Source organism: Trachinotus anak, unplaced genomic scaffold, assembly GCF_046630095.1.
Source record: "Trachinotus anak isolate AG129_WGS33_773 ecotype Australia unplaced genomic scaffold, CSIRO_AGI_Tana_v1 ptg000009l, whole genome shotgun sequence".
In the NCBI taxonomy this organism is placed as follows: domain Eukaryota; kingdom Metazoa; phylum Chordata; class Actinopteri; order Carangiformes; family Carangidae; genus Trachinotus; species Trachinotus anak.
The window spans coordinates 9,603,084-9,630,916 of record NW_027273860.1 but is presented as its reverse complement, the minus strand read 5'-3'; the positions used below and the strand labels follow the sequence as shown (position 1 = coordinate 9,630,916).

General features: G+C 40.9%; 1 protein-coding gene across 1 annotated transcript; it reads left to right on the top strand.

Annotated features, from left to right (window-relative positions):
* The first annotated feature begins 410 nt into the window (after nt 1-410).
* Nucleotides 411-27,744, top strand: zbtb47b (zinc finger and BTB domain containing 47b). Its single transcript, XM_071485132.1, has 6 exons — nt 411-1,093; nt 15,265-16,635; nt 18,256-18,403; nt 18,926-19,041; nt 20,062-20,206; nt 20,953-27,744. Exons 1-6 carry the CDS (start codon nt 1,091-1,093, stop codon nt 21,396-21,398), a joined length of 2,229 nt encoding a protein of 742 aa, XP_071341233.1. The 5' UTR covers nt 411-1,090; the 3' UTR covers nt 21,399-27,744.
* The last annotated feature ends 89 nt before the right edge of the window (nt 27,745-27,833 follow it).

Here is a 27,833-nt window from a genome sequence, read left to right as displayed (position 1 = left end):
CTTGATGGCTACATAATGTTACAGTAGGCATGATAAAGTTAGCCGACTTGCTGTTACCCTTATTTTGAATTTGTTCAGCAAATATTGCTATTGCTAGCTGTCAGTATAGCTGTGGAGCATATCACGGCAACGCTAGCATTGTCTAATGGTCGTGATTAGATTGTTTTTTTGTTTTGTTTTTTTCGGTTCGCGTGTATACAGGGTAACTTTATTCAGGTGTGCGTCCTGTTGTGTGTTTAGTGGCCACTTTCACTGCGCTCTGTAACACCTTATTGACTGAGACCAAGGTGTGCCTGATGAAACTTTGTTTTGGTCTGAGATGTTGGTGGCCTATTGAGACATCTAGTGGCAGTGACAATCGTCTACAGAACCTTTATTTAAAGAGCTATATTTATTTATTAGTTTTACTGTAAAGGAGTGTGTTTGAGGTATAACAGGAATTTTTATTATATCACATTTTTTGTGGTCATATGCATAATTAACAAATTACACAATGCATATGTGCATATACAACAACATGTATGTTCCAGTGGAGACTTCTGACAGGAAAAAGTTACGACAGGGCTGACCAATGCTGCTTATTTTCGTTCCCATTTCGTAATTTGAGTTCTGCAACATGGGAAATGAATGAACTCCCTGACCTCCGCATCTGTCTGCCCGTGTGACGTCACACTGTCGCAGGAGCGCACGGTGAGAGGAAGCGCACCCGGGTTTGCGCCATCTGGCCGTGTGTCCTTCCCCGGTCCTCCTCCTCCTCCTCCTCCTCCTCCTCACGCCAAAATAATCAAAGGGCAGTACAAAGAAATGCGCCCGTCTCGCAACTCCACGCTAAACAGTACCGTGTCCCTTTAAAAACGTCTGACAAAAAGCCCATATGATCCCCGAGCTCCAATCACCAATTCCTTCTGCAAAAGCAGCCTCTGCATTTTTGTCTGTCTGAATGCTACAGCAGCACGGGGGGAAAAAGATTGTGGATAAGGCAAAAACTGAAGAAATGTGACAATCCAACGGTCATTTTCATGGCGAAGGGAAAACTGGTGCGAAAGGAGTTATTCTTGGACTCCTTTGAGCCTCGAAACGCTGGATCAAAATGGTAGGCTACAGAGGAGCGCTGCATTTTTGTTTATTTTTTTTTTTTTGTCCCTATTTGATCTCTTGCAAATTTGAGCTACTTAGCAGGCCGATCAAACTTGCCACACTTCTGCCTCAATGTGTGTTTGTGCCACTGGCTGTCACTGGTGTGTTCTGTGCTTTGTGTCCTCTGCGGTGAAGTTTGTAACTTGCCGACATGGCACAAGTTGGAAATTGAAGCTGCTGAAAGAATGCAATGGCTACAATAGCTACATTGATGCGGAGAAGGAGTTAAATTCTTTCATATCAGGGCGCTTCTGCAAAAACCTCAGGTCGTGACTGGTGCATATGTAGACATGATGAGTGAAACCAAACTGCCTCCTTTTTTTTTTCTCTAAGCCATACAGCCAGTGCAGGACAAGTTTGTCAGGCTTTGACATTCGTGCATAAATTACAAAATCTGCTCAGTGCAGTTTAATAGAGGAGTAGATGTCACTCTTGTGTTGTCAATAACTTGATTGCAGGTGACAAAGGTAGAAGTGAAATGGTCCTAGAGATGTAAAACATACATTTTGGTTGAAGCTGCATGGTACGAATAAATGTAAATCCAATTGAGTTTGAGAGTAATATTTTATTGAATAAGGTTTAATTTTGTCCGTTGCATGAGGTCAGCTTCTCATGGCAAATGTGTCATTCACTTTTACAGGCTGATATCTGGTGTCACTGTGGATAACTTGCATTTTTCATGATGTTTTAATCCATCAGCAGATAAGATTAAGATTCTGTACAGACAGACTGATAGAGTTAAGGGAATAGAGGCAGATAGTGAAGCAGACAGTCAGCTCTGTCTCCAGGGTCATGTTAGGATGCCTCATTAGGAAAGCATGTGGAGTTTGATGCAGTGGTGGAGTAATCCCAGCGCGCGTTCACATCTGGAGGCTTGGGTTAATATCTGGGTCAGGTCAGCGGGGTTAGCCCCGGTGCTCGCTGGGTGGCTTCTGGTGGGAGCAAAGAGGGAGTGAGAGGTTTTGGTTTTTGCTGTTTTCCCTCTTTTTTCTATTTGCTTTTGTGTGTGTGTGTGTGTGTGTGTGTGTGTGAGAGAGCACATGAGAGTAAGCCGTGATAAACATAGTGCAAACTGTGCTTGGCAAATGCTCCAGTGATCAGAGGTAGTGTATCTTTTGACTGTTTTGGTAAACATGCCCCAGATAATTTCTGCATTTACTTAGTTGACATCAAAAGCAGATTAGTCTGAGCTAATTTTGTTTTTGTCAATAACCTCAATTTATATCTCATAAATTCACTTATTCATGGATTACATAGATTACTGAATGGGCCTGTGGGGTCACGTGGCACCTGGACCAGTGCCTCTAATGAAGTGACTGCGTTTGGAAAGTCAATCAAATGACTACAAATAGCTGAAGAACAAACAATAAAGAGACACAATGAGGTTTTTTTTTAAGTCAAAATGACTAAAAAAGAGATGCAAAACAACTACAAATAGATGCGAAATAAGTACAAAGAGATGCAAAAATACAACAAAATGAGTATAACTTGACACAAAATTACTCAGAGGAGGAAAGCAACCACAAAAAGACACAAAATGATAGGCACATAATGACCAAATAAGATGCAAAATGACAAGTGTCTCTCGCTGTTATGGTGTACAGGTGAGAGGCCTTGTACATGTGTGTACCCAGGGGCCTGTTGTCTCATAATCCACCCGTGGCCTTATTTGAGTAAAATGATAGTATTTGTTGCTCTTCTCTTAATTTGATTGATTTGTGAAAATGTAAATCTGCTAAAGATGTTTATAAAGTACATTCTGGCCGCCTGAAACGGTTTAATTTCAGTCAGCATTGTGAGGTCTTGAGTAGCTCCTTCTCTGTCCTCCTCACAGGGTGCTCTGAGTTTTACGTAACTGCCTATTCAGGGCATTCCTGCCCACCCTTGACTTTGAGGCTTCACTGTCTCTGGGTGCTAAGCGAGAAAACCGTCTTTAGTCCTTGTGACAAGTGCAGCCATTCCCGAGCCCCAGCAACAAACTTCAGCGGACATCTTCGGCCCCTGGTAGGAGGCCTTTCTCCTTGGAAACTCGGGCCGTACTGTAGGTGCTGCTAATTTATGCCCCTGAGATAAGAAATAGTGGACAAGGCTGCAGACAGCAAGGTCAAACTCACTGGGCTTATGTAAGGTTCTTTTGTTGTTGTTGGTTCAAATGACACAAGTTGGTTTGAAGTAAGTCAGGTTGCTTTTACTCTTAAATAAATCCACAGTGTTATTGTTTCCCAGCAGTGCCTGCCAGCATCAGTGTCCTTTCATGTGGGGAAAACAGTTACTCTAATTTAACCCCTATGGCTCTTTTTTTAAAAATGACTTTGAACTCTATTATCAAAGAGGCTAAACAGCTTTTTCTTTTCATGCAGCTTGATATGAAGATTTCTATTAGCCTTTCATTGTCAGGCATTTGAAGATATTAAGTGAGTTTTTTTTTTTTTTTTTTTAAAAAAGGGCCCGTCTAAAGTGTTCTTATAGCTTTTAGCTGAATTCAGGCCAGAGAGAGACTTAGGAGGAGCTTTAAAGCAGATGGGAATGAGTTTCCGTGCTGTTTCCAGAGAATAGCCAAGCAGGAAAGCAGAGATTCTTGATCTGATAGTTACCACAAATGTTTGTTCATTTACACAGATAAACATTTTTGCTTTACACCGGAAAGACATCTAGATATCTGCCTAGATTTTTAAGCTCCTATCAGCATTAGAGTAGCACGGATGTTACAAAAATTATGCACAGATCCTTTTGGAAAAAAAAAACTCCTTAAATACATATTTGATTTCTTGTAGAGAGATAGATAAGAAGATTGATACCGCTGTATGCTAAACATGAAGCTACAGCTAGCACCCACTTAGCTTAGCATAGCTTAAAAACTGAAAACAGGAGCTGAAGGTAACAAAATCAGCCAGCAATGCTACATCTCAATAGTTAAACACTTGTTTACTAGTTTGTTTAACTTGGACAAAAACCAAAGTGTAAAAACAACAGTTTGCCGCTTTGCAGGGTTGGGACTATTTCTTGGCTCTGAGCAGTTGCCAGGCAACCAGTGGAGACTCCAGGAAGTTACTACTCCCAGTCAAGAAATGGTTTTATCTGGTTTTATCTTCCTATAAATGGACATATGGCTGGGTGGATTTTGTTAGCGTTCGACAAAACCAGGCTAGCTGTTTCCCACCGTTCACAGTGTTTGTGCTAAGCTAAGCTAGCCTGCTTCTGGCTGTGGCTTGATATTTACTGTACAGACGTTGGAGCAGTATCCATCTTCTTGTTTGACCCTCCATCAGAAAGTGAAAATATTCCATAAACGTTAAACTATTCCTTTAAGCTCATTTCCTCATTTCTCTGCCATCCATTGATTGGCTGCCACAATAGAAAGCCGATGCTCCTCCTCTACCTCTTTTCATCTCCGTCCTCTCTGACCTTCTCATCAAACATATCAACTGCCTCCACAAAAACACACACACACACACACACACACACACACACACACACACACACACACACACACTCATAGAAAGAGTATTGCCACACCAGAGAGATTCCTCTGATAGGGAGCTCTCTAGAGTCTTGTGTTTGCCTCTCCTCTCTTTGTGTCATGCTATGAAAGGGATAATGAAGATATCACAGTGTAATAGCCCTCGGGTATGTCTGCACCTGCTCGCTGCCGCACATCAGAATGATCTTTTGTCTCTAATAGATCACTTCAAAGGTGCATCTTTCACCCTTTGTGTCATGTATTTATGAGATTTTTTCACTTCACTGACTTTCATTCTGACACTCTTGTTTGCATTTTACAAACAGAAATATCTCTGTTTGTGCAACCCTGCACACTCTTATTGTGCCACAGGTATTTGGCATCACATCCATGTATTTACTGATGAATCCATGCACAGCAGGTGAGTGTGTGCGGCCGCATTGTGCACATGCGTGTACGGCGCTGGCTTGGGAACAGTGTGTTATGACTCCAGCAGAGCGGTGGTGTGTGAAGCGTTGTAACGTGTGTGCGAGAGGAGGAGATGCCAGCACCACGGGCCCCTCTCTTGGCCAGGCTTCCTGACTCAGCGCTTCCTCTCCCAGCTCATTGGCCCAGACTCAAACTTCCTGGCAGAGCTTCAGTGCGAACGCTCTAACCGCATCGCTGTCCCCCCACCCCACCCCCACCCCTCCACCGTCCCCCTGCTACACCCGCCTCCAGGCAGCTCCTTTGATTATCCAACCGCTCGTCATCTCAACTCCAGACGACCGCCGGTTGATGTCTTCTTTCGACATCACTTCTGATTGTCCAACACACACTCACACACACTGTCCTCAGCCTCACCGAACTGATAAAACACAGTCGTCCAGTTTGTTCAAAGGACAACCCGGTAGAAAGGACTTTGCAAAATCATGCAGCTGAGGCAATCCTGCTCACGCTGTCAAATTTTAATGTACTGTACGTCGGCAAGATGCTGCTCAAGCTGTGTTCTCGTCCTTATTTTTGTTTGTGTATCCCAATTTCATGCTTGGGTAAACGCGTATCAGTTGTAGATTGGCTTGTCACCTGTGGTTGCATTAACATATAGATGGAAATGTATTTAAATCTAATGGTGAAAGCTGGTGTAGCTCCACCAGGGCAAAGCTGGGGCAAGTCCAAACTGGTAGATTAGGACAGGGAAAAGTCTGCAGTGTGGGGGGGGGGATTGGATGTCTAGGATTAGAGCAGCACTAATGCTGATAATATTGTCTTTATTAATTGCAGCCAGCAGTGAATGCTGTGGTTAAGAAAGTTAAATGTTTTAATAGGCTGAGGGGAATAAAATAATTAGCTAAAGTGGTGGAAAGAAAAACTGAATAACCAGCAGCATATTTTAAAGTAATTTAGGATTTGCCTTTTGCTGTATCTAAAGTTATTGAGCTGTACATTTTACCTGACATCTCATTCATTTTCATGTGTTTAGGTAATTTAGGTTGTTGGTCTCCTCTGCTTTTAAAATTATTAATCATGACCAGGGATACAACTAAGGATTATTTTAATTATTGATCAGCAGATTATTTTCTCCATTTAAACAGTTTTGCTGTGATTTGGTATTGCACTCCTGTAAAGTTTGGCCAACTTTATGGTAGAGGTTTTTAATGGTGACAGATTTCAGAAACAGTGGACAAAATTCATGAGGTAGAGGTCAAGAACTGCTGACTCAGCCCAGGACCCTAGGAATTACATTTATATTGGGTCGTTCCCTGCTGCACGATTTATGTCCAGTGCCAACGTTCTTTGTCAACGCAGGAAGTAGTCTGCTGTTCATGTAGCAAGGCATGGGTGCTTGATATCAGTGTGGCACTTCTGATTATTGTGCAGATAACCACGTGCACATTCCATCACAAACCTGTATGCCGTATGTCCGTCCTTCCCATTTTTCATGAATGCAGTATCTCTGTAAATTTCTTCAAATTTGGCACAAATATTCAATGAGACTCAAGGATGAACTGATTAGATTTTGGTGGTCAAATATCAAAGGTCAAGGTCACTCACACACACAGTTAGAGACCAGCTGGTGAGCTAAGTGGAGCATTTAGCAGCTGAAGAGTGAGGTATTTCCCGCCATTTGGTGGAGAACATAAACAGAGCCAAAAGAGAGAGTAAACCTACCTTCATCAGGTGGATGCAAATGCAACTCCAAATGAATGCTAATGTTGCTCCAGATAATAAAATAAACAACTGTCTGCTTACATGTTCATCACATAAACCTAGAAGGTGTGTTTATAATCTGTGTTTATAACCTGTTTCCCATGCTTCCAAGTTCCAAAAAAATCTGATATTGCAGGTTGAACCAAGTGTTTTATTTTCCTAACATTAATCATGTCTTAACCAGTTTATTTTCCATCACCATGATCTTTCCTTCTCTTTAGCCATACCATAGCTGCCATGTGCAGTTTTGAAGAAAGCAAGCTTTGAACATAATCCGTCAATGTGCATAATCATCCAATACTGACATTCTTGTCTGGTGATATAATTCTCGCTTTTTTAACCAAGCTTGAATAGGTATGTTTGATACATAACACAAACCAGTCTTTTCACAGTATGGCTGTTTGACGATTTTTGACAGTTGTTCTTCCACCAATCTGCATCGCATGCACCACTTGTTTACTGGATTATATAATCTCATAGCCTAATACCACAAGGTGTAACTATCAGACATAATACCATTATTATCCGATAAACAGTGCCGTCCTGGTCAGTATTAAACTCACTATAATGTGGCCGCGCATGTGACTGTGCCTTGTATGACCTCGGCAGTGAGTGTGCTGCCGTCTGTCGCTGTGGCTCCCCCTTTAGTCATTGAACATTGATTTTTATTAGCATTTTTTATCATAGTGCTGTAATGATCACTGCAGGGCGTGTTAAAAGCAAGACCTTGTCACTTGCGCTATTACCAGTCTGACTCGTCTGTGCAAGAGCAACATGTTTGAAAACAGGATAATGTGAGTCCAGTCACAGTCAGATTGTCCCTTTCTCAGCCTTCTGCATCAGCAGTGTCATCACGCACACCACATTTCTTGATTTCCTGTTTACTGACGTGGGCACAAATGCACGATTGTGATACAGGTATGCTTGCATAGGCGTTCAGTTCAGGGTTGCAGGAATGTGGGTGGATGTGCTCATGCATCTGCTACTGTATATGCTGCTCCTACCTCAAGGTCAGTGCTGGGTCTCTGTGCTGATTGGATTTAGAGAGAATAGCAGGCAGTGCAGACTGCAGACAGAACAGGAATCTTCCACTAGACACATGGACGGATTATGAGACAACGGGCCACTGGGCACAGACGTGTAAGAGGACCCCCCACCCCTCCTCCGACCCTCCTGCATTGTCGAAAGACACCCAGACTGAAAGAGACACATAACGATTATGAATAATGTTGCCGATGTCATGTGGCTATGTCGTGTTATTTGTGGCTTTTTTGGGTCACTTTGTGGCCATTTGTGTCTTTTTGTCCTCATTTTGCATCTCTGTGTAGTTGATTTTTGTGTCCTTGTGGTCATTCCGTCTATTTGTGGTCGTTTTGCATCTCTTTGAAGTTGTTTAGTGTCTGTGGTTATTTTGCCTGTCTTTGTCGTCTATGAGATCTGTGTCTCTTTGCGGTTGTTTTATGTTTCTTTGTGGTTGTTTTGTTTCTCTCTGATGTTGTTTTGCATCTCATTGTAGTCATTTGATTTCCCTTTCCAATAAAAATTGTTGACAGCGACTCTACAGTAAACAGACATTACAACAGTAAGCTGTGGCCCAGGGGCCCAGGATTCTCGGTAGGCCCGTTCAGTAATCCAACCATGACTAGACACAAGCACTAAAATCAGGGAGACAACTTGGCAAACTGCTTTCCAACCATGCCGGTCTTTTCCAGTCTATTCTAGACCAGATAGCACCCCAAGTATTCAGCCATCCCACACTTTCAGCTGCAGAATCAGAGCTCGCTCCTCTGGCTCAGCATCTCTGAGACTAAACCTGCCTGTTGTTTGGCGTCAGCAGCAGGGAAGGTCTGGTGAGCACACAGAGGACACAGTGTCAGTCATTACCCTGATGACTTTTTAATGGCTGTCTGATTAGACTCTGCCAGAAATGACATGCCCTTGTCCCGTTCGGTTTGCTTGTGTTTATGCATGAGCTGATCAATTTCCCACCACGTAAAAGCACTCTGACGTTACTGCCAGGCAAGACTCGCTGTTGTAACTGGGTGATCTCTTCGTGGAGAGTTTGTATTCGGGCCCGTCAAGCTCCACTCTTGTCTGCACTGATGATGACTCAGGGATATGTGTGTGCATGTGCATGCAGGGGTGGACACTGCTCTCCTACTATCTTCATACCAGTGAGTGAGATGAGGCCTGACACTGTGCCCACTCTCCTTCCTTCGGGTGTCAGTCACGTCGAGCCTTGTACCGGGCCCCTCAGCAGGAGGCCTCACTGCTGCGTTTGCTCTTTACTGTAGGTTGAAGTGCTCTGTGGGTGGAAGTGGCGGAGCCTCCGACCCCCCCCCCCCCCCTTGTTCTCTGATGGTCATTTCCAGGTGGAGAGACTTCACTGTGCATATGGACAGTTTGACATTTGACTGGTAGCAAGTTGCGCTTGTTTGCAAATTCATTTAATGAGCATTGTGTGGCCTGAATGAGATTTGCAGAGGTCAGATTGAGATGAGAGAATTGCTTTGTCGTACAGTATGGTATTGAGATAGGAGGGGTGGCTGAACTGAAATTCAACTCTGTTATCTGAATTAGCACTTCAAGTAATGGTGATTTTCATTATGGATCAATTTTATCTCCATTAATTACATAATTGTTTGGTCTATATTGACTGACCCAAACTGACCCAAAACCTTTACTATAATGTAAAACATGGAAATACAAGCAAATCCTCAGATTTGAGATGCTTGGATATCAAATGTTTGACTTATTTACATATAAAATACCTCAAACAATCAGTTATTTATTAGTTACGTAATTGCAGATTAATTTTCTGTTGATCAAAAAATCAGTTATTTGAGATTTAGTCTAAATGAAAGAGACTAACCATTTATTATTGAGTTTAGTGCTAAAACCACTGACCAAAGTGATGATAATCGTATATATAAGTTTTTATTGAGCAAAAATGTAAAACATCTGGCAATGGATCTGTTTCATAATTATTTGGCATTTGATAGATAAAACCATTAATGATTTGGAAAATGATCAACATGTTCATCAATAATGAAAATACTCATTAGTTGCAGTCCTAAGTGAATTATCAAACAAAATGAGATCTGAAATTAATTAGGCAAAATTAATAGATTAACTTGAAGGTTCATTTTTTTAAACTGGGAAATAGCAGTTTGACAAAAAATTGTGGACTCCATATTTTCCAACAACAGTTTATTTCACAGTGAGGTAAATGTTTTCAAAAATCATAAATGAAATCAAACTGATGCTCAAAGCAATAAACTGTCATGGACCAGAAAATTAACTGTTCACATATACAGTTTGCTCGGAATCATTAAATAGGAAAACAGAAATGTGTTGAATGCTAACATAATTACACTGAAAATCAATAATCAATAACTTGCTTTATTGTCCAGCAATAATAATAATATTGATGTTCATTTTTATTCATACTATATTTATTGTACTCTTTCTCTTTCCATACTATAACTGACTCTTCATGTCTACTCATGCATGTTTAGTTATCAGCATTACTGTTACTGATCGACTGCACTCAGACTTAGTGGCAACTTATCCAAAATTCAAACCATTGAATTATTTAAACAGTTAATTAAACAATAGTTAACAATAATAGTGGTATTCATTTTGTCCATATTCAGCTGTAGTTACACTGTTGGTTGGAATAAAAGATAAAGAGGATGATGTAAGAGGACACTGAGTTCAGTCTGAGCAGTCTGCGGGCAGACAGAGAGAAAGCTTTAACCCCCCGCAGTGTTTCCCCCCTGGGACTCCCTCCTGCCAGAATACAACCTGCCCTCCCTCGAACTATCGATGTGTCCATGACTCTGTGCTGCGCTCTGACATTGGCCCCCACTAATGGCTCAGTCTGTTCACTGGTCAGAAAGCAAACAAGACAGTTAAGGCAGTTGTTCAGTTCAGTTCCCTGCTCATAAATCAGCCATACAAAGGTGTGTGCAAAATAATGACAGAATTTGATTTCAGGAGGATACTATATAGTCAGCTTTATTTTAACACAAGAAAAACACTGAAAAGGATGAACATTAAAGACACTGTTCAGTTTTACCCAAGCTACCATCTAACATTTACATGTGCTGTCCTTGCAGGAGGCCTCATTTTTACAGATAAGTGTCCACCTCATTACAGTGAACAGAGAGGGGAACATTTAAAATGGCAGCTCAGTGGAGGTCACGGCACATCCACAATCTGTAGCCAAGCTGCACAATGATGGAGATGCAGACTTTACAGAGTAGTAAATCTACATGATCGTCCAGTGCAAAGGTGTTGGAGAGAAAGGGCATTCTCACCAGTGAAAGTCAAATTAGAAAGAGGGCTCTCATTCTCAGACTCAACTCTGGCTCGGGTCCAGGAGTCGGACCAATGCCAAGTGCATACCACCGGCCCTAACATGGCTGAGGCTGGGTGAGGATTCAACTCTTCCTCACAAAACCCACTGTTTTTATCTTCCTCTTTGACTGACATGTTAACTAGGAGCTTGTCTTGCACCTCGGTGTGTGACTGTCACTGAAGATAACTAAAGAAATGGCCATTCAACAGCAACAATTAGTGAAAGTTTTTTCTCTCATGATTGATGTGGGCTTCTCTTGGGCCAAGCACTAATCCTGTGCATCATCCATCAACGGCTTCATCAAAACTGGATTAGTGGCGAAGTAGTTACAGAGTTTGAAACTTTGAATTCTAATTAAAGCATTGCCATTAGGCTGATGAGGGAAGTGTTTTTAAATGCCTGATTATCCTTCCAAAATGCTTCATCCTTCCATATTTGGGCAAATTTGACATCCGACACATACTTGAGTGAAACTTTTTTTTTTTTTTCTTAAATGCAGCAGCCCATTAGACCAGTTAAACAATTAATGTCTGGTTTTGTTTTTGTATGAGTTGTCGCCTTTCAGAGTTTGAATGTTTGATATTTCATTACCGAGCCTCCATCTGGCAAATTAGTATAATTTTTGAATGGAAAATACAGTGAAACACAGCTAAGAGTCTCCAGCCTTGCTAGCTGCTCTGTGAGGCTGTACTGAGCTAAAACGCTAACATCACCATGCTCACAATGATGGATAGCAGGCATAATGTTTAGGCTACTATGTTCAACACTTTAGTTTATAGTTAGCATGCCTTGTAATTAGCACCAAGCACAGCTGAGGCTGAGGGGAATCTCATTAGTTTAACAGTTATTTGGTCATAAACCTAAGTGCTGGGCAAAGTAAAATTTCATCCTGGTGATGACATTAGAGGGAAAGTCAGGGAGTCACCAAGGATATATCATCAGGATAAATTGTCTAGAAACCATCAATTTCTGTACAGATTTCGGGCCAGTTCGTCCAAAGGATGATGAGATATTGCACAGGATAAACGAACACTCTGATTTGATACTAACATGACTTCATACCTCTTAATTTGATCACTTGTGATATCAGTTATGAAGCAATTTTCAACAGCATGGTTGTAAAGCAAAGACAATTTAATAGTCGTGATTTTCTCCCGTGGACTAAAATCCCAAAGTATGAAGTGCAGAATAACAGAATAACATGTTTGTTGGATTAAAACAACCTTGAGAGTTGCCTTGTGAAACAGGCCCTCTGAGGCCTCCACAATGCAAGACGATCCCCTCCCACTGTTGTGTTTGGCACATGATGAAATGATCTGCGTGGAAAGGGTGTACAGAGCTTTGATTGAAGCCCGTTTAAATGACACCTCTTGTTGGGTGCGTCAGTAATCCCCCCGCTGCTTGTTTGTCACGGGTCAGGCCAGATATGAATAATGTATTGGGAGACATCTGACTGAGAGGCTGGTTAAAGGTGGCGCTCCCTCTAATGACAGCAAACAAGCTCTCTCCCTGACATTTCCAAGGAAAGTGGGAGGAGGAGAGAAGAGGGGAGGAGGGAGGTAATGACAGACAGAGATGGAGGGAGCTGGATGTGCTCTTTCAATCCAAAGTACTCACTCAATTTGTTTGGCTACTGAATGTGATGAAATGTGACAAGACGGCTTCATCTTAGTTGCATATTGTGACAGACATGGCAGCTGCTGGGTTACTCCAACTGTTTACTATTGGATTGAATAGTTTTAAAGCATCTGTCTCTCATCCACTGAAGGAAAACCCTCTATCATTCATCGGTATACACATAAACTTAGAGATCATTTGGTAGAAGAATAAGTGTCGAGTTTTGTTTAAATATATGGAGTTAAAACCTTTGCACGTTTAAAATAATTGTTGGTATTTTATTTTGTTTTCTCCCTGTCAATGTTTTGAATGTACTGATACTCATTCTGCAGAATTTAATCTTTGACTGGGTTTTTCCTTTTTGAATCCCAGAAGAAGAAACTGATCGCTATCACTGAAGGAGCATAACTTCCAGTCTGCAACTTACACTTGATCTGATTAAGGCTGCAGCATTTTGCCCTTGGGCGATGTCTGTAGCCTTGCACGGAGACAACCCGATCTCCACTCCTCTCTAGCTCCGAGTCCAATTTAGCAGCTCAAAACTATGAATAAATCTAACACTCCATAATTGAATTCTTCAAACAGGCCTGATTTTCAAGGTTAGGCCTAAATGCAAATCCATTTTCCAGTCTGAACAATGAAAAGTCATTCTCATTGATCTTAAAGACAAAATATGTTAGGCAGCAAGAAAGGCAAATATTTTGATTTTATATTGATTTTATAACAGTCTTTGCAGTGCCATTCATACTCATTTAGAGTCTACAGAGTACTATATAAATGCTACAATGGCTATTGTCACAAACTAAATTATTACTGTAATCACTTTTTTGTATGTCTGAAAAATACTGAAAAATAAACAGTGTAGAGATGTAATTATTCTTCACAGTTGCGTCATCTCCAGCAACATATTCGCCAAAACCAGGCTCATATCAACACTCTTCCTATTCTGCTTTCAAGAGACACCTAGAATGATAAATTCCATTAATTGTTTGGAGGGTTAGTTAGTATTTATTCAGCATGGTTTCCCTAATTATTTCTCTGGACGTGTTTTGTCTTGTGCATAATTCGCCATTCCTCAGGGACAGTGTAGTGAGTGGGTGTGCTGAGAGAGCCGGCTAATGGGAGGGAGATGGCAGTGAATACCAATGCTCAGACCAGTCAGTCCTTGCAGGGACCAGACACTGTGTTTGTGTTTGTTGCGTGCGTGTGTGTGTGTGTGTGTGTTCTGTTTGCTGCTCTGTCCCCACTCACATCCCGTCTGGATCGAAACCCTGCCCTTCCTGTGCTAAAATAAACCCACCTTGGGAAGTTGAGGACCTTGCACAGAGCGCTGAGTGTTACACCTTTTGATTTTTCACTGACTCGTATCGTGCAGGATGCATGCAGACTTTAACTTTGCACCATGTTCATAACAGACTGAAAATCACAACGGGCAGAATATACTAACTGCTCAAGGATCTAATTTTTTTGAATTTATTTCAACATATTTTTTTTATGCCAAATTACTGAAAAAGCATGGACATTTTACCAAAAAAGTGAATTTGGGGTATTTTATCTATTCTAGTGTTTACTTTGAAAGGAGTAAACACAGCATTGTAATGTTATTGTAAAAACGTAGCATTGACCTTTCACGAATTCCACAACATCTATAGATAATTTGCACCAAACCTCCTTTGATGTGCTTTTGTGCAAATGAACTCAGTTCGACAAGAAAACACCCACAAACAACGAAATAATAATAAAGTAAAAATACCATGAAAATCTAATGACCCATGGCTACATTCCTGATTCCTCTTCAAAAACGGTTTCACCTTGAGTTTTAAATTATCCATTTTGAGTTCTGTGGACAAGATATTGCACATATTGATCCCCGGCAGAGGGAAGACGTTGACGGTTTAATGAAATGATACTTCTCAGTTCTGCATTGATGCACCCCGAGTTACTAAGACCCTGAGGGGTTTTATTGTGTTGCCAAGCACCTTCAGAGCCTGATTATATATGTATTTATGGATCAGTTTAATGTGGAATTTAATGAAATAATAGAATATTTAGTTGAGGAAACCAATCACAAACTCTATTGGTTAACTCTCCTGGAGCTTTGATCATATCACATGACATTTAGCAGATGGAGTTTTCCACTTAGATGTGCTAATTGCCTTTTTTTCTGAGCACTTTAAGGGCTCCTCATCCTTGATGGCCTAAATTTACAATCCAGTGACAAGCAGGTAAACTCTGTATGCAGAGGAAGATTATGTGGTATGATTGAAAGCTCCAGAAGAGCTATTAAATGGACTTTGGAGTAAGATTGTTTTCTCAATTGCTGAATCTTAGTGTTAGCACATTTAGTTTGTTGGCAGTGACAAGGCACTGATGAGATCTGATAAGCTTCTAATCCAAAAATTTTAATTAGTACAATATTTATTGCTGTATGATAATGAGGTCCTTCCTATTTTAACCCTTTTCTCTGTCCCTCTCTCTCCATCTCTTTCTGTTTTAGCTCATAGTGGAGAAGACCACAGACTTCCCCTCTGCTGAGTTCTCTCTGGTGGAGGATGTGGCTCTGCATTTCACCTGTTTGATGGACAGGCTGAATGAGCAGCGCCTCTTCCAGCCTGACCTGTGTGACGTCGACATCGTTCTGGTGCGTCAGCACAGCACCTTCCCGGCCCACAAGGGTGTGCTGGCAGCCTACAGCCCTTTCTTCCACTCCCTTTTCGCCCAAAGCAAACAGCTGCGGCGGGTGGACCTGTCGCTGGACGCCCTGACATCACAGGGCCTGCAGCAAATCCTCAACTTCATTTACACCTCCAAACTGCTGGTGAGCAGCCGCACTGTCCGCGACGTGCTGAACGCAGCTACCCTGCTTCAGATGAGCGACATTGCAGCTTCCTGTCACGACCTCATCAGCAGCCACTCGCTGAGAACAACCTGCGCGGATATGGCCAATCAGGAAGGGCTCAGTAGCGGTGACCCAGCTGCTGTAGCGATCCCCCCCAGCCAGCTGTACCGGGAGATCAAACAGGAGTCAGAGCTAGGCAGGGTGTACACAAGGGAGGGCAGCAGCCCATTTTCTGTTAGAGTGGAGGAGGCAGGAAAGACACCCTCCCAGCAGAAGCAGTACTACCAGAAAGAGGAGGGGACAGGGGGTGGGGCTGGCACAGGTGCTCTGTGCAAAGTAGAAGGTAATGGAGAAGAGTCGAAGACCACAGATAGCCACTCCTCCTTCAACAGAGATCAGATCATCGTCGAAGTCAACCTCAACAACCAGACACTTAACGTGTCAAAGGGATCAGAGGGCAAAGCAGCTGCCACCACAGAGACAGCCACCATGTTTGGTCGTTGCCATGACAATGAGAGAGATTCAGAGGATGATGAAGAGAATGAGGCAGAGAACGATGACGCAGTTGAAGATGAGGATGATCTGAAGAGGGGAGACATGCTGGGGCACAGCAGCGAGGAGGAAGATGAAGAGGAAGATGAGGAAGAGGAAGAGAACACCCTGAACATTCCAGGCTTGGAGCAGACAGCTATTATGGATCGACCTCGACGGGGAACCAGAGCCTTATCCATGGCGGGAACCACAGCTTCCATGCGGCAGACGCTGGCAGAGGCCACGCTGGCCAATCAACGGCCGGGTGGGAAGAGGACTCTGGATGCAGAGGGCCTGGGCCAGAAGGTGAGGCTGGAGGAGAAGCAACATTTCCCGTGTAAGAAATGCCCTCGCATCTTCAACAACCGCTGGTATCTGGAAAAGCACATGAACGTCACTCACAACCGCATGCAGATCTGTAATAACTGTGGGAAACGCTTCCTGCTGGAGAGCGAGCTGCTGCTGCACCAACAGACTGACTGTGAGAAGAGTATCCAGGTATGATGCAACGTGATGATAATGGAACCCCCCCCCCCCCCCCCCCCCCCCCCGACACACACACACACTTTATTGTTTCCATGTACAGTTTCACCAAAACATTTCAAAACAGCAAAATCAGATCATTTCAGTGTAATCGCCAAAATCAATAAAGTAAATCAGTGGAATTATTTTTTGCATAAAGTTCGACTGTGGTAAGGTGACACAAAAATTTGCAACACTGATCTATGTCAAGCCATCTCAATAGTGCTGACATATGCATCATTTACTTCTCTATTTAACCCACTGTCTGAGAAGAAACTGTTCCACAGAAGAGATGTGGTTTGCAGACAGTTACAAGACAGAAGTCAATGGTACAAATCATCTTTATAAAAAAAACTGTGTGCACTTACTGCTAAATGACAGTTAGTGAGATAATTAGCCAGTTAGAAAGCTTGTTAGCTCTGAGCACTTTTTTTCCCCTCATCAATAAAACTCCTCATTGACTGAAATGATGTGGAGTCCTGAGCGCAAAATGCCAGGCGTTGTAAACAGCCAAGTGCAGAGAAAATGGAAAGAAGCTCAAGGAGCTACTGTGACTGACTGGCCAGCCCTAACTTGTCAGCTACAGGCCCCTAGTTGTTTGCTAACAACTAGCCCTGTGACTGGTCACTATGTCACCAGTCTTTCAGAACCAAATATGTCTTGCAGATGGATTTTTCTTCTCCACTTTATGGTGTGACTGGGATTTTACAGGTACAGTTTGACTTGCTTACTATTTACCGCCCTGGGTTTTGCCTCAGGCTACATAGAGACCGCCCTGCCTCACTGATTGGTGGAGCTAGCTGGGGCTGTATGCAGCTAGACACACAGCTTTGCAGGCACTTTAAGAAAAACCTCACACCTCCTCTGCATGTTCTAGGTGAAAAACATTGAATTTATGTCCTGATTTAGAGGCACAGGCTGCTCCTGCAAAATATATGTAAATGAAACATCAATCCAATTTAAGGCAGCGTTTTGAAACAAGAAATGATATTAAACAAGAGTCAGTTTCAGTGAAACAAAACATGATTTTAGTTGGGTTATTGCAGTAATAGCACAGCTTTTATTATTTATTATGACAGGAGACTAGATTTATCCTATAAATGCAGCAAAAACCTTCATATGGTTTTAGTTTGTTTATGTCAGTTTTATTTTCTGTCAACCTTAGCTTCATTATGCCACCCTCACTCCTGACACAAACTTGTGCTCTTTGCTGTACAAGTAGTTTCAGTTTTTAAAGTGTTATTTAGTTGCTAATTAGAATATTCACAGTTGCAATCATGTAAATATATTAAAATTGAATCAGAGTCAGTTACTCAGTCAACTGGCAGTCAGTAATAATAAATTCTCAGTACCTCCACTATTACCCCTCTGCACTGAGCAGCTGGAGTCCTGCTGTGGTTTTGAAGCTCATTTGCTGCTTTAATCTACTGAGTCTAATTGCTTTCCTTTGTACAGTGCACACTCAAGTACCTGTGTAAGCACACACACCTGGATTGTATTCATAAAGACTGTCCCAGATAATGACTCTCTACATATCTCTTGCACAAATAGCTCCAGTGCTGACTATATTTTGTCCTCTCCTCTGCTTTGTGTAAGTGTGTAACATGTGGCAAGGCCTTCAAGAAGCTGTGGTCTTTACATGAGCATAACAAGATCGTCCATGGCTACGCTGAGAAGAAGTTCTCCTGTGAGATCTGCGAGAAGAAGTTTTACACCATGGCTCATGTCAGGAAGCACATGGTCGGTGAGTGGCAGCGATATCAGCGATTCTGGTTGGTCACTTGGTTCCCGTGTGTTACTTTAGGCTTCCTTTTCTACATCCCACTGATTGTTGTGCAGGGTTTGTTTTGGGTGTTGCTTTCCTCTTCCACTTTTTGGGAGATAAGCATCTTACTTCCCAGGCAGGCTTACCTCGTGCCTGGTGTCCATCCATGTTTCTACAACTAAGGAAGGGTTAGTATGAAGTACTGTGTGTCAATGAGTCCTATTTATCATACCTACTAAAGGACTGACTGGAGAGTTCATTGTGGAAACTGTAGAGGAAATAGCTTATTTACCAGAGGAGACACATCCATAGTCCTAAGCATCATAATTAGCCAATGACAAAGCATCTCACTGTTGTGCTATTTCAGGGAAGCTGCCTGCTTATTTGTCCTCCTGCTGCTATTTGATGTTTAGTGGGTCAATATTAAATACCATTCACCGGTTTTTTTTGTGTGTGTGTGTGTGTGTGTGTGTGTGTGTGTGTGTGTGTGTGTGTGTGTAGCCCATACGAAGGATATGCCGTTCACCTGTGAGACGTGTGGGAAGTCGTTCAAGCGCAGCATGTCCCTGAAGGTTCATTCTCTGCAGCACTCGGGAGAGAAACCCTTCAAGTGTGAGGTTTGAGCTCCTTTTCTATGCTGCTGCTTTCCACTTCACTCACATGAGGAGTTTCGTTCCAAACTGACACATCCACCAGTTTAAAAACCTGTAATTTGTTAAATTATTGGTGTCTGGGATGTAATTTGCATTATATGAGTGTCTATGGCCTTTGCTTGTGAAATAGAGGGAGGGATCCAGATGTGCTGATCCAAACAAGTCATGTCAGCTCGCTTTATATACAGGGAATCTCATTAGGCAGTTAAACTGTGAATATTGATTGCTTTATTAGTTTGTGTTTATTTCTGGCATCATTCTCACTGCACACCACACTACCTTGTGAATGTGGCTTTTGCTTTTGCTGGATTCATGTGATGTGTTAGATAGATTGACCTAACTGCTTAAGAGAATAGTTTGTGGTTAGCCTAGCTTAGCATAAAGACCAGAAAGAGAGGGAAACAGCTACCCTGGATTTGTCAAATGGTGAAAAATGTGCTGTCTCCCGGCTCTTGCTTCATTTTTACTGTACAGATATGAGAGTGATATCAATCTTCTCATGCAAAAAGTAGAGTGTATTTTCAAGAGATGTCGAACTTATTCATTTTAAGTAAAGACATGGAAATTTTCTTGTGTTCTGAGCCATTTGAAGGTTTGAAACTCCATAAAATATATTTTCTGAACAGTTTGGATGCTCATGAAATTAGAATGATTCTCATATTTTATAGTTATATAACTCAACATGTGTAAAACCCATAGTACAGTTTCAATTTCACAGCAAGGCCAAAAATAAGCAGTGGTGACCCAGGAATACATTTTATTTTATTACTGAAATCTGTCAGAATGTGTACGACAGAGTTTCTCAGAGCTAAGACTCAAATTAAATTTGTCCCAAAAGAGACTTAGATTTCTCATCTGGTTTTTTTTTTCCATCATTTGTGCATCGATTTAATTTTGGACTCCAACTGTAATACCATTCATCAAGTAGTCTTTTGACTACCAGTTCTGAAAAATTTGCAAACTGTTCACTGTGTACCATTTCAGAACTGTAGTGAGCGTTTCCAGTACAAATACCAGCTGCGCTCCCACATGAGCATCCACATCGGACACAAGCAGTTTATGTGCCAGTGGTGCGGAAAGGACTTCAACATGAAGCAGTACTTCGATGAACACATGAAGACACACACTGGTGAGTCACTTGTTGTAGTACTTTTGTTATTTTCAAGGGGGCGTTGATGCAGAATCACAGGAGAGCAACCTATGTCTCCAACCAACATTAACAGATTTTTATTACCTGATTTTTTTTTTTCTTTAGGACAGTGGAAACAAACTGTAAAAACAACATGGACGTATTTTCAGCATATAAAACTGTCACGGAGAGCTTGTTTGCAACAGTTGCTTATTTACACATCCAGCAGATGTAGTGCATCATTTGAAGTTATCTGTTTGGCCATCATGAATTTAAGTACAAAATTCACCCTCCTTTTACCTCCTTTTTTGGTATCTATCAACCCCTGAGGGAAATTGAAGCTCCATTCTTCTCCAGCTAGTTGGTAACTTTATCTGTCTGCCTTTGGTAGTGTACTGTGCGGTTTTAGTGCTTGTATTGCTGAAAACAGCTGCCTGCTGAAGCTGGAAATGACAGAGCGGTGAGAATTTGTGAGAATCAAAACAATGAATCTGCATAAGACCAAAACAGAGAGCTGAAAACTAAAACCAAAACTGCTAAAACTCTCCACAGAGCTGACAGAATCTAGACTTAGATGATCATTTTCTGTGGGTTTGTGAATACAAACAATCCCTTTCACATTACACCTACTCATTTCATCCATCATTGACATAAAAGTATTGATTATAGCAGCTTGATATTTTATGCTGAGTGTTGAAAATGTGTCCACAAGTTGTGTTTTTCAGCCTCATTTCATCTTTCTGCAGGAGAGAAGCCGTACATCTGTGAGATCTGTGGGAAAAGCTTCACGAGCCGGCCCAACATGAAGCGCCACCGCCGCACCCACACTGGAGAAAAGCCATACCCCTGCGAGGTGTGTGGCCAGCGCTTTCGTTTCTCCAACATGCTCAAGGCCCACAGGGAGAAATGCTTCCGTGTCAGCAACCCCATGGTTACAGACGGCAACGACCCCCTCGGCCTCGACCAGCCCCTGGCTTCGCCTGCCGCAGACTCTTCCAGTCAGGTCCAACTGGGGACAGTGCTTCCCGCCACGTCTGTGACCACACCCGCTGCTGCCTCTAGCCCCCACCCCCTCCATGGCACCCAGCTGTCTCTCCCACTGCTGCACCCCATGGGGGGGCTGCCTCCCACCCCTCATTTACCCCCACCACCTCCCCTGTTCTCTGCCGGTAGGATGAACTCCAACAACTAACAAATCTCTCTAGCATTGAAAGCACTTTGTTACTTTTGTTTAACCGTTTTTCTTTGAGCTTTTAAGAGGACTCATGCTGCAGCAAAGTGATGTACCTCAGTGACATTTACACCGAGGGGAAAAACTGATTGAAGGCTACATGGAGGCCTCATAAAAACACACATACACCTACCACAATAAGAGAGTTATTTTTTACTCTGTTGAATACAATAGATAACCTCAGTGTCCAGTAGGACATGCCGTCATCACTCTTCTCGTGATTTTCACAACTCTGTCCTGGTTTCATTTGGGATTTTCTGACACCACACACATCTCTCCAGACCCTTGCACAATGCATTGATTGTAGCATCTTTTACAAAGTGGGACGAATAGTTTCCTAAATCTTCACTCATACGGGGTTCATCAGTCAAGTGTGAACCACACTATGACGAGAAAAATGTTTTATTTTCTGTTCTCTGCCAAGATGTAGCGAGTGGTTCTGGTTCCTACCCAGCAATAACCAAATGCTGATTTGTCTTTGAGCATATACATGTATATGGCATTGCCAATAACCAAATCCTGTTAGCTCACCTGCTATAGTTAGGTAATGTTATACAGCATTTATAATCGATCCTGCACCTTACATTTAACTCTAGTGATATTTAAAATGTACTCCTAATTGTCTTCATTTTTATAATTGTGATAGTGTGTAATTCGTGGCACGTTAACAATGTTTGTAAGGACATAAGAGAAGTTGTGATGCGTGGAGAGTCGACCGTGCAATGCAGTATGTATGTGTGTGTGTGTGTGTGTGTGTGTGTGTCAGGTGTAAAGCAGAGATGGGAGGTGAGAGTGCTCAGATCTACATTTAGCTAATTAATGTGTGAGCTTCCCCAAATCAGGAGATGGAGTAAATTGTTGACTGTCATCTTTTGCTTACATTAAGCAAGCACGCTCCTCTCCTGTAGATCTGACTTAGAGACGATACAGCACTTTTCTGTGACTTGTTAGTAAAAGCTAATGTACTCGGACCTACAGTATATTTGTAGAGTTGATCCTAATGTTAGTATTAATTTACAGCTCGTTTCCCAACTAAACTCAATCTGTGTAATTAGTTTTCAGATTACAAACAGTGTAGGGATAATAATATTCACAAAACCCTGCTTATGTAGCTCATTAAGTGTGCACATTTCGTCTCGATGTATATTGTGAAATGCTAAACATTATATTCCAATGCCTAAATCTCTAAAATAGCACTGACAGTAATTACTTTTGGCACAACAGAGCTCATCACTATTTCCGTACAAACTAGTCAACCTGTAGAAGCTAAAAAAAAAAGTAGTCACTTTTGACTAGTGTTTGTCAAAAATCTACTGGAGTAGAATTAAAGGAATTTTAATCAAATCATTGTCAGTAAAAGAGCCTTAAAGGAATTATTAAACATTTTATGAAACATGCTTATTTGCTTTTGCAGCTATTAGAAGGTTGATACCATTCTCATACCTGTCCATCAAATATGAAGCCACTTATTAGATTAGCCCACCAAAAAGACTGGAAACAGCTAGTCTGTCTCTATCCAAAGATGAAAAACATCTATCTGCCATCACTTCTTAAGCTATCTAAATTACAGATTGCATTTCACATGTTGAATCTGTACAAAAAAGTGAAAAACAAGAATTTGTGGTTTTACCATGAAAGTGAGATAGTTAGTAAGCTTTACAGGTGCTGGTAACCAGCACCTGCAAGGTAACCAGCTGCAGCTAGCTTAGCTTAGCATAAAGACAGCTAGCCTGGCTCTGTTCAAAGATAACAAAATCCAAACATCAGCACCTCTAAAGCTAAAAAATTAAGTGGTTATACCTTGTTTGTTTAATCCATTCAAAAACCTAACTTTAAAACTGACAAATTTTGACAGCACTGTGCCTTCTTGGGTCTCCAGAAATTGTTGCTTTTACACTTGAATGGATTAAACAAACCAGATATAACATGTTACGTAGTTAACTTTTTTCAGCTGACCTTTGTTACCTTTCAACTGAGCCACATTAGCTGTTTCCTCCTGTTTCCTGTCCTTACGCTAAGGTAAGATAACTAGTTTCTAGCTGTATTCTAATATTAAATGAACAGACACACGAATGGTATCAGTCTTCTCATCTAACTCTCAACATGAAAGCAAATAGACATCATTTCCAAAATGTCAAAGTATTTTTGAAATCTGACATTTCATTTGGTTTCTTATCCAAAAAGAGTCTCTGTGCACTGTTGATGCACTCCTGCTCACTTTATCTGTAGCTAGCCTACTTGTAGTGTAGCATTAACCTGTAAATATTGTTAAGATATGTTCCTTCCTTGTGATTAATTCCTCATGTTTACATTGGGAGAGTCAGTTGAATGTGCCCCCGCGTGTCTTGGCTGGTGGTAGCGGAAGTTGGAATTTGTGGATTAAGCTTTTGTAAATGTAATAAGCTGTTGATTGTTTTATTTAAAAGACAGATTTAAGCACCTTAGTGTAGTCTTATGTCTTAGCTCACCCCTGTTAAATGTATTTCTTAAACTGCCATGGTTAAATGGTTAGGGCCACATCAGATGTTATTTGATAATGGTACGTTTTAATTATTTTCTTCATGCGTCAAACACATGGTTTATATTTTGATTTGCTGCTTTTGTACAGTGTCCAGTTTGAGACTGCCCTTTAAATGAAAAGTCTAGAGCTGTTGAATTTATTGGCTGTGAAAAATCCAATTTAGCCTTACTGGACAGTGAGCTCCAGGGTCAGAAATGAGCTACAATTTAGATGTTTTGAGCAGTTTGAGGAGGTGATTGTCAACATTTTATATGTATCTAAGGTCTGATCTTGTCAGTGGTAGATGGGAACAACAGGCTGTTGATACAGACAGGGATAAAGGCAACCTGTCAATGACACACAAACGTAAGGACTGTTGCTCTCTTGTGGCAACTCGGGGAAACTGCACTTTGGTAGCAACCCTACACTAAAGAAAAAGAATAGCCTCCCTCAGAGTACATTATCAGTCATGGCCATCATTGGAGAAGCCCGTAGGTATTTGGGATCGCAAGAAAAGGCTAAAGATCCACTTACCACTTCACTGTATTGAGAAGCACTATCCCAAGAGACAATACTGAAATACTGTGGTTATAGCTTGTGTGTTTGCCTTATACATGGAGGGATTTGAATGTTTTTGTGTTATGGATATTGGTAGTGGCTGACAGTAAAGGAGGAGCAATAGTAGTTATTACTACTGATTTATGCACTTTGATGGCCACATTAGCCCATAATGGGGACAAAATCTAAATCCAATAGTGTATATCTAAATGTATCTGGTAACAAAATCTTCAAATCACAGTAATTTTCTCTGCATTATTTGTTTAAAACTGATCACAAGTTGTGGTTAGTAAGTTACAGAAGTGGCAGACCAGGACCTGACCTGTGCTTTGTTTCCTAGAATAACTTAGTGGATCATTGGCTGTGGTGTGGCATCCTGCACACTGAGGACGACTCAGCTGTGAGCAGCTGTGTGTTATGTGTAACCCTGCACCCGAACTGGTATTTCTGTGTTTTAGTCTGCCCGTTTTGCACTGTGCTGCTCCATAGCAAGTATTTGTGTCTCCTCCCTGTGGTTGCGTTCAGTACAGCTACGGTTGTTTTGGTTCGTTTGTTTCCTGGTCACTACCATAATCAAGAAAAAGTTTAGGTCTTACCAGTTTGCTCCTATTGAAGGAGCTTAATATGTGACTGTTATTGATTAATTGATTAATGATAAAAATATCTTACTGTGAGCACTTTATACTCCAGATCAGCTAGTAGGGTTTGAAGGCTGATACAGTAGCAGTTATTTGAATCAAAATCTGCTGATGGTAGGTGTTTTTTTGGTTTGTTTGTTTGTTTGTTTTTTTTAAACATTTCCATGGCAGAAGATTATAGGAAATTAGAAAAATGCAGTTTCTGCCAGAATTTTGTTCTTGGCAGGTGCTCAGTCCTCTGAAACAGCAATTCAACCAAAGGGATGAAAAAACTGTTTGTTCAGACCCTGCAAAACTAATAAGTCCTACTGTATGTAACTGCTTGGAATCAGATCAAAATAATGTTATACCAGAATCTATTTAAGTTATTGGCTTCCAAACCAGTGCAGTATTAATCAGTTGCAGTTCTGAAAAATCAAACAAACAAATATAATGTAAAAAACTAAATTATTTGGTTTATCCCTTGGTTTACACACTATATATAGTGCGTTACACAGTATCCACACAAAGTTTACAGACTGAATTGGTTATGAAAGTCTAAATCTACCCTAGAGAGCAGAATTTGTTTGTTAATCCTTTGTCTTGGATTATTTAGCGAACAAGTCTTCCCCAAATCCAGCTGCAAAGAAGACAAAACCCATCTGTGATATCATCAAAGCAACATTTTATAGAGACATATTTGTGGACCCTTACAGCGCCCAAATCCTGAAAAGGAACACGAGAAATAATTTTTGTTGCAGTCTACTTTTTAATTCAATTTTTTTAAATGGCAAAAGTTAAAAACTTAAATGGCAGTAAAGCTGAGATTCTAGTAAGTGAGAAGGGAAATTTTGCACAGTGTTTAGGAGTCCTACATTCAAGGCAGGTAGGTTTTATTTCTTTTAATTAGCCAAGTTCTCCTTTATTAAGGCTAGCAGCCAAATATTAGATTAGGCAGAGATGGACCTGCTCTTGTCCTTAAATGAAAGTCTGCCAGTGATGGTAAGTGGGAGCCTAGACGCCACCGTAGTGACTGTGCATTCTGCATTGCACCCAAGGCAAGTGTTTGTCACATAATTAGGCACTGACAATGGCAGTTGTTGGAAAGCAGAGAGTGCTCATGAGATTGCAAAGCTGAGTCTCCTCTGGGACTTGTAATTTTTAGTGTGTGTCCAAAAGGATTTGATTATGTGGCCTTCAGCTTCCAAGAAAATGGGAATATGACTATCTGAATTTCATAGCATTTACTAAAGTTTCAAGAAGATGGTGGTGGGAAAGCTTTGTATATATGTAAGAATTTGATGAAATGTTACTTTATTGAAGTGGAGGAAGAGTTTTTTGTTTGTTTGTTTGTCTGTTTTATTTTCCCATACTTTGGGCAAAGTTATGGCGTCCCAAAACAATTAGACAAGTGAAAAATATAACTGAACACATCAGTAAATTATATTGTTAATTAAATTATAAAAATGGAGTATAAAAAGTAGAGCTGCAGTTAGTCAATTGACAGAAAAATAATCTGCAACTATTCGATAAATGACAATTGTTTGAAGATTGAAGATGAAGAAAATATTAATATAAAAGCAATGTGTCAGTGACCTTCTCATTAGATTTAATGCTAAAACGTTATTAGAGTATAGCATTATTACGTATGCAATAGAATGTATAGCTGGTGAAACTTAGCTTCAGTTTGTAGCCAGCTGACAAAGCTGGTGCTCTGTGTTTAGTCACTATTGCTTTTCAAGCTAGCTAGCCACCCAGTCCTCTCATTTGCTGTGCTGATGTTAAAACACACAAACCCTGAACCAGTCACTGCTCTAAACATACATGATTGTGCTTATCTCATCATATATGCATTAGAAAAATTGAAAATGTGATGAGGGCAGTGGAACATACTGCTAAAAAAGTAAACTAATGACCTGTGTTAAAAATACAAGTGTAAAATAATCACATCAAAATGTATTTTATCAACTGATTGTTGGTGAAAGTATAGAGCTTTAGATTTCTTTTTGCACTCTTTTAAATAATTTAACTAACTGAATTATTTATTTAGGTGTTCAGTTATATATTTGACTTGTCTGAAAATATTTATTCTATTTTGTCAGTTGCTGGGCTGACAAAGGACCTTGATTATTGAATTGGAAAATAAGTTTTGTTGGTCATTTTGCATGTGAAAGTTTGGTTACCTTTTGTAATAAATTTGCTTGATGGTGACTTTTCCCCTCCTTGGGCCAAGGTATATGTGATGATAACCACAGGCGCCAATGCCGGAGTCAATTCAAAGATGTATTATCCACATACCCTCTACATGTCCCATACTTACTCATTTTGCAGCTGTGTTAAAGAAATCATAATGTGTACTGTTACTTGCTGATTCTACTTTATAATGTAAACACTATGTCTTAGTTAACTCTGGTGTACAAAGACCATGTGTAGGCAGTAGTTGTCAAGTTCAGCTATATTAAAATACTAAAAACAGTACAAGGACAATAGTGTCTAGAGGTGCTAATAACATTAGACTGTATTTTCTGTCTTTTATTGTATTATTGACTAGTGTCTACCATCTGTAACACAGCAGAACGTAATGAAATCATTTCAATATTAAACAGTATAGATATATTATTGAAAATGGAAATGTGTGCTGTGTTTTTGTGTCTGCGCAGACAAACTGAAATTGTTTTTGAACTGTGTCATGTTTCAGTCAGACTCTCTAAAGGCACTTCT